General features: G+C 39.8%; 1 protein-coding gene across 1 annotated transcript in view; it reads right to left on the reverse strand.

Moving 5' to 3' along the window:
* The window catches only part of babam2 (BRISC and BRCA1 A complex member 2), a 71,590-nt gene that overhangs the window by 1,479 nt on the left and 56,203 nt on the right, over positions 1–13,908 (reverse strand). Inside the window, exons 8-11 of the mRNA XM_029493430.1 lie at positions 9,088–9,187; positions 1,584–1,654; positions 1,395–1,477; positions 1,120–1,273 (exon numbers count right to left, since the gene is read on the reverse strand). Of these exons, the coding sequence (XP_029349290.1) occupies positions 1,120–1,273; positions 1,395–1,477; positions 1,584–1,654; positions 9,088–9,187 (408 nt within the window). The remainder of the gene's footprint in view (positions 1–1,119; positions 1,274–1,394; positions 1,478–1,583; positions 1,655–9,087; positions 9,188–13,908) is intronic.

Here is a 13,908-nt window from a genome sequence, read left to right on the forward strand (position 1 = left end):
GATCTTTCCAAAATCTCACCAGTCGATTTGGTGAATGCAAAACTCGACCTGACGATCAGAACGTCCACAATATTGTTGGATTTTCCTTTAAACAAAATGTACCATGCTGAAATAATAACAGTCAAATGCAAGAGTTAAGCAACATCAAAGAGTTTCACTGATTTTTAAGTGGGAAAAATGAAGGCTGAGCAGATAAGTCAACTCAAAAGCACACAAGCAGATAATCTACAGATAAACTATTGCTTTCTATAGTCACTCAGCAGTTATTAATTTTTTCCACACACTGTTTAAACCACACACTTTGCTTAAAGATTTACTTGAATGGGTTTCTGCCAGTTTATGTTTACTGAGGGTGGAACAAAATCTGTGAATATCAACAAATGCTTTATGCTTAAAGTCCTGTTCTGTCTCCCTTTGTCTCATTGTGATGACTTGACTTGAAATGACTTGGTGGGGCTTTAATAAAAGTATTTTTCACAGGCTCAACAGCTTCACAAGAAAAGGGCATTTCAAGACCTGTACACCATGCTGCTACTTCAACTTTTGAGGTAGGAGGCATATTTCACCAGGACGTTTAAGGTGGAAAATCATTAAAGCTTCAATAATAGTATTCGTTTTCATGTGTTCTTTGATCATAAATCACATCTAGGTTGTATATAAATACAGTGAAAGTATCGAACCTTACAGTGTGTTTCCAGAAACTGAGCCTTAAAATCAGCTGCCTGGATTTCTACAACTTTGTGATGTCACAACAAAAGAGTTACTGCCTTCAGCCACACCCCAAGCCCCGCCCCCTGTTTTCTCTGACTGTGTGACTGAAATCTCCTTTATCCAAACGCTGAAAATACGGCCTATTGGAAGAGAAGATCTGATCCTTTCTCCTGATTGGCTGACTGACCTGTTGTTGCTAGGGCTCCAGAATGAAGCCTGAGAGAAAGGTAAAACTAGATTGAGACGTTTTCTGGTTCTGAAAACCACAAATATATCTTCTTTGGAAGGCTTCAAACGAAACAGAGTAAAACATGGGAGCTTTGACAATGTAAGGTTTTAAAACCAATACTGTTGAAATGACACAGCTTCTAAAAGGGACTGAATTTTAATACAGCTTGTTCAACTTACTTTGCCCTCTTGGCCATCTCGTTACCGTCCCAGCGTGGACTATAAGGATATGACTTCTGCACCTGAGAATAAAGCTGGCCGCTGTTGGTGAAGTGGTACACAGACTGGAAGGTCAGGGTGGGCTGGTCCCTGGGGAAGTACAGCGGGAGATCCACTATGGAAAGCAGAGAAGCAGAAAGGGATAAGCGTATGGAAGGATAAATAATTAAGGAGGATAGCATTGTGACTGCATCAGACCACTGTCAATGTGTGTGAGGGTTCCGTTAGTTTCCTACCATGCACTAGGAAGCAAAAGTCTTTCCACATGAGCAGTAGGGTGAGTTTTGTGAATCCTTCAGCGTCATACTCCACCACCCCCCTGCAATACACACATATATATTTCTGCAAAGTGACACCAGGTGTGGTAAAAACAGGGACAGTGTGCTCGATGCAGTGGAGGGTGTGGTCCTCAGTGTTCCACTCACATTCCAAAGTGGCTGAGAAAGGCAGCAATGTACTCCCTCCTTTTGTGATAGCCTTGGATCACATACTGCACCTACAGAGGACACAGAGGACGGGTCAAAGGATTCGCAAATAGACAAGACAATTCAAAATGGAAGATCATACAGAAGTGAGATAAATGAGGAATATATCTAAAACTAAGTAGCTATTGAAAGTTTGGATTCCTTAACATCTCTGTGATTGTACCAACAAACAAACAATGGCAACGATTACTCGATTTCCCTCTATTGTATTTTCAAATGTAGTGACACACCCAGAAGTGAATTTGCACTGTGCATGAATATGTGCCAAAGTTGTACACCGCAGTTCACAGTCCACCCACGGATCAACAAGGTGGCTGCAGTCACGATCCGAGCACAGGCCAGCGTTTATTGTGCTGACTACCGGTCGCACTATGCATTGTGACATAAGAGCAAATATATTACAGAGAGCTTTTGTCTTCACAAACTGCATCAAACAGGAATTCACAAAATCACACCACGTGTACACGTTTGACACAAGAAATACAGAAAGTTGTGAGCACTGAGAGTGTATGTATAGTTAAGGATAACTATTAATATCCTCACATGAGGTCTGGCATGTCCACCGAGAACCTCTGCCATAGAACTACAGGACTGTAGCCCAGTTAGAATTTGTGACAAATAGACTTGGTCTTTAGTATAACTAACCTTTTATCAAGCACAATTCCTATGCAGCAAATATTACACACAATGTTGCTATTTCTATGTTTCTCTGCATTTAGTGAATTCCAGAGATGAGAACCTCTAAATTGAATTTAAAAAACAAATGATTTTTGGTGTGACAGTAAGGTAAACAAAAATGAATGATTTTCACAGTAATGTCAAGGATCCCAATTATTCTGGTTGACGGCAATAATTCTGATAATTAAATACAAATGCAAAACCATTTTTCTGTCATAAATTATTGGAGCAGTCCTTCAAGGAATAGATGGGCTGCGTACAAACCAGTTGTGGAGTGAGGACTGAGGGATCATTCATCATCATTGGTACTTAATGTCAAACCACAATGATGACAGCATCTTGATGATTATGATGAAAATGACTCCTACAGCTGCAAAAATTCTTTTTAAAGATTTTAGTAAATGTGATAGAAACCACGATGACAAACTATCAGTGGGGTTATTGTGTGCATTATTATCAGACTCATCAGCTCAATGCCTCTTTTACCTCCCTACAGCTGAATTAGGCCTCAACTAGCCTGCAATGGAAGCAGTGGCTGCAGCCACATGAGAGAAAGTGAGAGGGTTGAACTTTTTAATGGTTGCTTTCACTTTAAAAGCAAATGGCTCAGAGCACAAAAGTAGTGTTACATTCAATCTTTGTGCAGGCGAATTTAAATGTCGCACAAGTACAAAGTCTTTATTTTACCAGTCAAATAATCTGGTGGTAAAAGCTCTTCCATAGAGTCTGTCAAATGTGATGAGGAAAGGCTTGTCTGTTGAAGGCACTGCGTTCATTTCACACTACTTTTTTTACCTGGAACTTCAACATTAGGGTTTTCCACACTTAAATCGTGCTACATGCGCATTTAATGACTGCGAACATCATAGCAGTAAAAAAGCAGCATGTTTGAAGGCTGCCCCACCACCCACAAGTTTTCATTGTGTGCTGTTGTGATGAAATTAATTAAATATATCTATTACTGAACCACCTTACTAGTAGCCTAGTCACAATTATGCCACTGAACATCTTCAGTGGAAGATTATACTGGTTCAACTGCAGCACATTATTAATTTAGTGTGTGGCTGGATTGGTCTGTCCTGCTGCACTGTTGGCCAACAGCAGTTTTGCATATCATGATATTTAATCTGGACTGCATTTTTGAATGACATTCAAGCCTATTGAACTGACATCAACATTTTCAGCTCATTAGTTTAATTTCTCAATCGGGACTTTGGAAGATATTTTGCCAATAAAGAAAAACTTTTTGGTCTTGCAGGTTTTCTACTTAATAACTCTTGGTATTGGCTGGTTCTTGGTTTTTGGCTGAACATAAATTAATTCAATAACAGATTTAAAATTAGTCTGATTTTATAAGATTTCACTGAGTTTTGGAGCAAAATAGTTTTTTAAGACCCCAACATACAATAACATAATTTGATGATGTTTTCCACTATACAGAGGGTGATATTTAAAGACATTCCAATGAGTGAGGTATGATTAAGTGTCAAATCTATGTAACTTTTTAAATATCCTCCAAAGTAGATCATGGCCCGATCACAGCCAGATATTGCCGTGCATGGATGAAGCCTTATTTTGTTAATTTAGAAATAATTTTCTCTCTTTCTGCATTGTAGAATTTGAACAAAACTATAAAACAGCAAGAATTTGGATAAAGGATGAACCTTTGCAAAGTAGAGCCGTTTCTGTGAGAAGGGACAAACTGTCTCTGCTCCAGAAAAAAATGAATGATATGGTGATGTGATGCTTTATTGAAGCCAGTGTGTCTACAATGCATAAAGAATACTATTGCAATATACTGCTGTTATAAATTGTCAGTCCCATCTCTAAGCAAAAACAAAAGCATCTGGCCAAATTGTTTGTTTGAGAACTTGATATATACTGTGAATAAAGTAGAAGACAGTGCCGGGTTATACCAATTGCTGCATGGTAGTGATTACTCACTGACCATGTATGAAATCAGAGTTTTGTTTTGAGTGAAGTGGAAATCTCTGATAGAGACAGTTTTTGTGTGTGTGTGTCGCAGAACTCATCTCTGCATGAGTTCTCAAACACAAACACAGTGTGACTCAGCCTCCTGCTCAGTTGTGTTTATATGGGAAAAGGGAGACAACAACTTAGCTTTCTCAAAAGCTACAAGGGCAAATACTCAATAAGTTGTTTATTTAGTTCCACTTCCAGTGTATGTTCATATTCCAAGGTACACTGAACTTTCACACCCATACTGGGAAAAGAGATTCCTGCCCCCGCTGTCACTGTGACTCGCAGCCAATTCCTTCTATTGGCTGCCTGGAGGTTTAAGTGATGCAAGACAGGTGATCTTGCTCTGCAGGTATTCAAACCTGCCCATACCCATGACTCCTTCGCCCACACATCCATTTATTGTGTTTGCACATGTGTCTAAGGGGACTGTGATGCAATAACTCCAAAAGTGCTTCCTGCTGTGCGATGAAGAAATCTCTTCTCCCTCTGTCACATTCATCACTTTGATATCGCACCCAGTTTTCATGATGTAACAGATGACTAATTTTTTTTTTCCTTTTTTCATTCATTCATTCATTCATTCATTCATCTTCTACTGCTTATCTGCCTTCGGGTCACAGGGGGTGGTGGAGCCAATCCCCGCTCACACTGGGTGAGGGCAGGGTACCCCCCGGACAGGCCACCAATCCATCACAGGGCCAACACACAGAGACAGACAGAGACCAACAACCACTCACGCTCAGACCTACGGACAATAATTTTCAACAAAATACAAAAGAAAACTTATCACCAATTAACCTAAACTTGATATATTTGGACGATGGGAGGAAACCTACGCAGGCACAGGGAGAACATGCAAACTGTGCACTAACCACGATGCCACCGTGCTTCCGACTACATTTTTTTCTTACTATAAATTATTTTTTTCACAAAATACAAAAGAAAACTTGCACTGCAATAATAAAAAAATAAAAATTTAAATAAAAGAAAACGTATGAGAAAACATGAGGACAACTTTTTGCTCACACTGATGAAGATTTAAAATGCAGTGATAAATGTGTCATGTGAAAGACAAGAGGGAGCACACACTTCTAGTTGAACTCAAGGAAAGTGTCAATTTCAATTTGTACATCACCCTTCCCACTCTTAGAAAGTCACACTCCCAGTTCAAGAATATCATGAGTCATTCTTTTGCTGGTGTATTCAGTGTCTGGGAAATCCACTCACACAGCTCACTGCTCCGTCTTTCCAAACAGTCATGGTAAGCATCCATTTCATGACTCTGGATTCTTTGGCAATGCTGCCAGTAAGTTTGGGCAGAATTTTACTCTACTACAAAAATGACCAAAAAATCTGGGCAAAAATCTGCCCAAATGTTTTAGTGCCCTAACAAACATGATATTTGTCCACACAGTCAAACCTGAACCGATCAGTCACGTTCATGCATGAACATGTTTTACATGGGAAACCGATTTTCTACTGCAGCTGGATAGCTGTAGAAAGTACCATGCAAAGGCAGCAAAAGATTTTATGACATTAAAATGCAGAACTTAATTAAACACCCACTATCAGCAAAATGGTTATATTTCATTATCTATGCAGTAGCTGAACCTGATAACACCCAAATATGGTTGTTCATGTCACGTTTCCAAAGGTCGGGGGTATCACCATCTAGTACAGCACATACCATTATGGCTCATTCTAAATCACAGAAACGCAGGTTTGAGTTTAACCTGCAGCGCTTCGTTGGCTGCCATCCACTTTCTATTCCTCTACTTTCCTGTCTCCGTTACTGTCATTTTAATATTGGAAAGCAGAACATGGCTGATCTGTTGTTAGAAAGTTGCCTATTGTTGGTGCAGTCAAGTTTAGTTGTTTTACAGGTTGCTTAATCATTTTTTTTTTCTAAAGCATTTGCTTTAGTTTTTCAGTGTACAGGTTCCTCCAGATCTCGCGGAGTCAGATCCTCAACATTCACCTCTGTGGGTTGACAAGAGAGGTGCCCGACACTAACTGCAGCTTCTTTCCTCAGCAGTTGGTATAGGCAGAGCGGTGGCTGTATCATAATGCATCCAATAACAGAGCAATCACTACTGTTGTTATTGTGTTTTGTTTACTGTGTGTGTCCTCCTACAGTTACAGTACTTAACATTGAATGTGTGAAAATCTAATTAGAATTCAGCAGCAATTTCTGCAGTAGGAACACACACGCATACTCGCAAATATATACAGATATGGATGGCGTGAGGTTTAAATATATTTAAATATATAAACGTTTGCATTAATCATTTTGTTAACAACATACACATGGCTATTTGACATTAAACATTGCCGCTTGGGTAAGATAGCAATGACCGACATGACACAGTACAGCAAGACCTGACAAAACTATTGAAGTTGATACTTAACACATTTAATTATACAGTCTCCATTATTGTGATTTACTCTCAGTTTCTCTCTCATAAACCAATGAACCAACTGATTACTCCCTCATTATGTCAAAAAGAGCTTTACCACAACTGATGATGATTTTAATTTGAGATTGCCAAATTCATTGTCCTGTGTGAGTTTATCATACCAGATCACACACAAACACAGAGGGAGCAGGCTGAAATCCCTCCGGGCATATTATCTTCTCCATGAGTAATTTTTTTGAGTAATACAGATGCCAGGTGCTGCCATCACCCAGCAGTCAGAGTTGAGGTATGTGGCAGCATAGTTCTGACTAAACAATCAGATCATCTGGAATAAGTAGGAGGAAATAATTTGTGATATTGAAAAGAACAAAATGATTGCACAGCTTGTCCTCATAGAGTTGCAGCAATCTTTAATGAGTGAGCCTTAGAAATGGCGTTTTGCTTTACCATTCCTAAGCTTCAGTTGATAAAATTTACAAAGTTAAATATGCAGAACACAAACACTTCACTCTTGCTCTGATGACTCTTATCACTGCCTCTACTTACTCTGACTAAGTCTGAGTAGAGATGCAGCTAATTTCTTTTTCGTGCTGTTAATGTTTTGTTCGCTCCATTTTAGCTTGATGACATTGATTTGAGTTTGATGTACAACCCACCCGAAACATATCAAAATGAATGGGAGCATCTCCGTAGCATCTCAGTGGTTCAATGTGTCATTCCTAATGTTGTGTTGTGACTCAGGGGTTTGTGAGTTGCCGTCTTCAAGCCTCAAGTTTGCGATTTGTTACCATCTTGATTTCTTGAAACCGCTCTTTGGAGGAGAAGGCTGAGCTGAGGGGGAGTGAGAGCTGGATATGGCCGGCTCTGCACTCTATCCTGATTGTAAGGTAGGTCAGATGATGTTTGCTGAGCTAATCTACTTAGTGAGAAGTAGAGCCCTTTTCACATTCACTTCAATATAATCAGATGTCTTTTTACAACCGTCCCCTGATGGTCACTAGATAGAATGCAGCTTTTAGACACTCATCCATTCATCGACATCCATTTTTATTTCAAAATGTGAAACATTTTCAGTTGTCTTAGCTCCATCAAACCTTCAAACCTCTTGCGCTTGACCATAATGCCATTTCAAAAATGTCTTAATTAAATGCTCAGCTCAATTGTACAGCATTTGCATATTTAAAAGGCAAACAGTCTAATATAAATCACATTTTTCTATTCCACAGTCCAAAATGCTTCCCCATTATCCCCCGATTTTCACTTTAAGGTGGTTTGGTACCTTGATTCATAACATATCACTTTTCACCCTTTGGTATTTTCCATGTTTGAATACTATTTAAAATAACTGGTAAAGCAATAGCAGCAGCAGTTGCTGTTATTTTCAGTTGTGCAGGCTGCAGTGCTCTGGATGTTGCTGTCACTGGGGCAAGATGTTTGTTTAAGAGTTTAGGTCAAGTGCAAAACAATCCCTCACAATAAACCTTTATCTAATTTATTTTAAAGTCTAAAATATACTCATCAACTTCAGAGGAGCTGATGGCCGGCAATGCTTAGTGCTGAATACACTTTGCATGCTGAGAGGAGCCAGTGGCTGTGCTCGAAATCAATGTGGGAGTGATGAGTGATGTGGGTTGTCAATGTCTTACACTGTACTTTTTTTACTTGCTCTCTAAAATAGTCATGGTGACATTTTGAGCAAGACTCCTCCTCCCTTGTGTCGTGGTGCATTTTATCTGCTATCAACTTTTCAACAAGCCCTTCCAAACACAGGCAATGGCCTCTCATGACTCTATAAGGGAGGTGCAGGGAGCACCCCTCACCCTGATGGACCTAAACAATCAGAGACATGGAGGTCAGTTGGGGACACGAGTGTTGTAGACACTGAGTATGCTGGTCAGAGTTCAGGTGAGGAGAGGTGGAGAGCATCTATGAGTCTTCTGTGCATGTGTATGGGGACTGCGGGGGATGGGCATTTCTCCTGAGGGACATGGCATTAATATGTGTCTACACTACATATCTACCTGTCAACCTGCGGAGGACAGGGAGCGCAGAGACAGCCTATGGAGGTTGGCCAGTACACCCACGACAGCAGATGCCATACACACATGCTTGAATACACAGACGCGTTACCACACACAGCTTCAAGTGGAAGTGTGCTATGCTGCACCGTGGCTTACAAATAATAAATGACTCTCATACCTGTCACACGTTCACGTAAAGAGGAATTAATTGCTTTTAATTTAAGCATCAAAACATGATAGGTTATGCAAGCACCATCACTGATAGAAAATTATTTATTTGACTCACAATGCAAGGAGTGTGTTAACTACACTGTGTGAGTAAAAAGAGTTATAGCAAACACTTACTTTGTTGGTGAGTAATTGGCACACTTGAGGGACATAGTCAATTAGACACCCTCCACTAGGGAATGCTGGGATATGAAGTGCAGAGGAACCTCCCAAAGCACTGATTGAATAAAAAAAAAAAGAAAAAAAAAAAAAAAAGACAAAGACAACCAAGTTAGCATTCAAGTGTTCCATGCCCTTTATGTACAACATTTATAATGTTATCCTATATGTTATATACTGCCACAGACTACATCATTTTTACATATTTAATTGTGGACTTGATTTAATTGTAAGTGGATAGCATTGACATTTTTCCGTATTTATTAAAAGGAGAAAAATATTTTTATTTAATCAATGCCTGAGTGACAAAGTGCAGCTAATCTTCCCTTCAGGCAGGTTTTTCCACTTCTGCAAAGGACCTCTGAAGCTGTTAGACCAACTGGTTGTAAATCACCTAATTTATTGCGGCCATTTGTGCCTGTTTACATAGGTTGTCCAGAGAAGCAACCACAGGATGAGCCCTACACTTCTTCATTCAGACCATTTCACTACTGGAAACATTCAGAGCTTCAGCATTGGCTTTACGCTCCTTTTTCCTGTTTTTTTGCCTCCCAACTATTTTATAGGCCTACAGCGTTTTTTTGGGCTCAGTGGCTTGTTTTTGTGTGGATTATGAGAACTTTCCAATCTACTTCCAGTCAATTTATTTTGCAATTCCAGCCCGTCTCTAGAAATGTTTCAAGGACAATTAAAGCAAAAAGGATGCAGCTGATCCTTTTCAAGACTATTCAATACTTATTTTATCAACAATTTTATTGTCTTTCTTATTGTAGCCCTGCTCTTTACATATTTCTGGAACCAGTTCATAATTTTATGCGACTACCTTTGCTTTCATGCACTTAAGTTGCGTTAATTAAAAAATAAAGGAGTGACCCATGCCTGTGGCATCCTTCTTATGCTCCTTCAATTGCTCATTTATTCTTTTGACGTCCTCCTGATTCTGTCCTGCAGAACAGCTCCATTAGTGATTAGTGCATGCTTGTTTAATCATGAAATCTGCTGCTGCTTTTCCCTAATGACTAACCAACCGTATAGTCACTCCCTCATTTCTTCCTGAACTGGGGCAAAAACAGAGGGAATACCCCGAGGATAGGTTAAAGGTCTTAAAAGTACAGCTTATTGGCTTTTAATGCTCATTTTAAGACACATAGAAGAGGATTCCTTCCGCTGCCTTCTATTTTTATTTCAGTCTTCATTAGGGCAAAATAGTCTCAGGACATTTACAAATGTGCTTATGTCATTTTAAAAGCAATGCTTGACGACTGCTGCTTACCAGGTTAAGCATGCATGATGCATGTATATGGCATCCTGTAAGATAACATTAAATGTCAAAGATCACATATGTTGAGATGAAGCCCCTGGGGGTTGTTGATCACTAAGTCTACAATGTGAAAATGGTAATTATGTATCAAAAGGTGAAACATAACAATAGTATACACAGGGGTCATGATCACAGCATACTCTATTCCATCATCTATCCACAGTCATGAAAATATGTTCCACATTGTGTCATATTGATAACACAGACGTCCTGAGGATTTCACAATGTTGAAAATTCCTATGAAAGGTTGTGGGAGTAGTGAGGAGGAAGAAAAAGCACCTCATGATGTGCACACCTCACTGCAATGACCCAAACCCACAAATGTTTACTGGAAAAATAATGTCTTAACTGGCGTCAGGAAAAGGTCAGCAATGGCTGCACTCCAAGCCATGGACAGTTTAAGACAGAGGATAACTACTGAGGGATGATCTGTGGAGAAAAAAGGTATTTTCTGTTTGGAAGCTTCTTCAAAATTAGCTTTTGATAAGAATCACAGCCATGCACAAAGTTTCAAATACGTCCTCTGGACCTCTGACTCCAGGTCACTGGTCTATATAAGTCTTTTTGGAACTTCTGCCCTTCTAAATGTTAATAAGATCATGTACACAGAGAAACTCTGCAATCTGTCATTGAGCCATTTACATTGTCAAAGTCCTTTTCTCCAACACTCCAAAGCTACCATTTACAGCACGCTTTGTGCACATAATTAGCATTATCCTGTGCATTTTGCTGTGCACCAACAAATGGTCGATTGAAAATAGCTTACAGCAATGAGGAGAGAAGCCTTTGAAAATGAAAATCTAAATGATTCCCATCTATCCTCCCACAGATCTAAGAATAGCTCCATATCATTCAGATGGAAATGTGGACAGATGCACAAAATAGATGGTGGTGTGTTCATTCTTCGTGTGTGTCAATGGCAGGCATGTGAGCAAATGTGATGCACTTTGTATTTTGGTAGTTTTGCTCTGGGACATTCATTTGAAGGACAACAGGACAAATTAAATCTTGGGTTCTGTGCTTAGCATCAAACAAAAGATATTTAAGCAGCTAACACATTTTAAAAAGTTCTAAAAAAATTGTTATGTCCAATCAAACTGCTCTTTAAGGTAAGCTCTTTCAACAAATGTTAAACTGGTAGAAAAACTCGTAGAAAGGAAAAGTAGGCTAGAAGCACAGTTCAGCAAAAAAAGCATTGCAGTAAAGGTGCAAATAACATTGAAAGCATCACTACTGCAGGCTCAATATGACAGGTTTATTTCGGCCACTAACACCTTCTCACAGCACAAAATGTAAATTGGATTGATAAAAAAAGGGAAAAAGAAGACAACGCTGTTTTCAAGCCGAGATTCAACCACAGACTATATATAAAGGTGCACATAGACTGAGAATCTGAGGAGGAATGGTTGGTTTGAAGCTCAGACTGAGCTGCTTTTTTTTTGAGCCCACCTTAAACTAAATAATGTTGAGTAGAGGGCATACATTCTAAACATGAGACAGGTTTTAGTGCAGCAAGCTGAATTAATTATACTTGGGTGCGAGACCAACTTGTGAGAGAAACATTTGAAATACAGCAACTAATCTAAAGGTCAAAGTGATGGGGAGAGTAAAACACACAAAGGTAATGCAGAATTTTAACAAATGACAACCAAAGTTTCCTTAAGTAAACCCGAGGAAGGATCAAGGTTCCAGAAAAGCTGAATGTTACAGTTCCAATAAATCAAGCAAAAGGATGTTTTATTAGATCCTCCCTGCCTGGTTACTGTCTTCATCTTTCAATCTCAATACTCCTACTTTGTAGGAGCCGCCTAGTTCTAAATTTACAGCCAGCCCAAATTTTGATAATGTTGTTGACCTCATCTGGGTTATTTTCTCAGATTCTGCATTGGCACAGCTCCTCCAGAGTCACACAATGCATTATATAGCTTTTTTCACAGGCTAAGTAGTGCTCCCCACGACTATGAGACTGACCTTTGGTTCAGAGTTCCCCTTTAACTAAACAGTGGGCTGAGGCAGCTCTCACCAAAGTGATATGCTGTAGGAACAAAAAGGTCTGCAAGTGACTGATATTGATCACATTTTAAATTAATCCAATGCCACTGTTCCCCACTAATCAACATGTAATATACGCAATTGAAAAGTGAGAACATCTTTCTATAAAATAGTTTGAGCATTTTTGGCCTTTATTCTAAAAGAGATAGCTGGATAGACTGGGAATTTGGGGAGGCGTTGGTATAGCAGGTGAGGCACCAGGGCTCCTCAAAAACTAAAGCCTACAATTACAGTTTCAAGCCTGACAGATTCTCAATACTTTCTTTATAGTACAAACTGATGCATACACAACATTTACGAAAAAAGGCAAAATGTTTGCAAAATGGTATTTTTATGCAGACCTCAGTGTTGTCAGACTTCCAGTATGAGCATTAAATTGCTTTAGGTTGAGCTTCCTGTGGGTGGGCTCACACTCTAGACATAATGGCATTTTACTTTCCAAGTGGCACCCTGAAGAGTCCCTGCTTCTGTCTCCACTGGTGACACTGCTCTCAACACTACCCACACACACTGCAGTCATCATGCAGACATGCCGCCTAACACAAGCCCTCTGAGCCATGTAACCTACTGTATGACATATTTACACTAGACAGTGTACATGCATACATGTAAACAAAAGCACAAAGACGCGCACACACACACGCTTACAGTGACAGGGCTGCCTGTGACTTCATCAACCACACAGATTATCCTGTGTGACTCAGGTGGATGGTGACGAAGCTCGGTTTGTTTTCTATGTGTGGTTTGGTGTTTGTGTGTGTGTGCGTGACAGAGACAGGGTGTGCATGACAGTGCAGCGACAGTGTGAGAGCAGATAAAGGCTCAATTGTAAAGAGGGCAGATGTGATTCATTACCCATGTGAAAGATAAGTCTAAGAAGTGCTTGGAGATTGAAATGCAGTTTCAAAGCAGCAGCATTTCCATTTTGATTGCCTTCTTCATGTCCTTAAGCCTGGAGGGTCCTCAGAGGCCCACATACAACTCTCTTTGTTGACCGTTTACACAAAATAACAGCTTAGAATTTCCTCTGTGGCCAGGGAAGGCCCCACTGGCCTTTGGCAATACGAGTCAGCAACCTTTCTGTTATGAGGTGACCATCCTAAAGTTTCGTCCGATTGTCCATTCATCATTCATTTGGATAATACTAGGTTAATCAAAGCCTCAAGGCACTTTGGGCAGCTGGCCAAAATATCCCATATTACTCCACGTCAACCATCATCAGCTTGTGATGTAGTACCTGGTGGACCGGGTGTTCAAGGCCATAGGAGTTGTGGGTTATGACTATCAGGCTGTTGTATGACCACTGCATTACCATCCCTTTGAACATATAATATGCTTGTAATGTCAAACACGTGGCCACGTAGCTTTGAAATGGTACATTTCAAAAACAATAGGTCTTCATGAAT

The sequence above is a fragment of the Echeneis naucrates genome, chromosome 22 (assembly GCF_900963305.1).
Source record: "Echeneis naucrates chromosome 22, fEcheNa1.1, whole genome shotgun sequence".
Taxonomy (NCBI): domain Eukaryota; kingdom Metazoa; phylum Chordata; class Actinopteri; order Carangiformes; family Echeneidae; genus Echeneis; species Echeneis naucrates.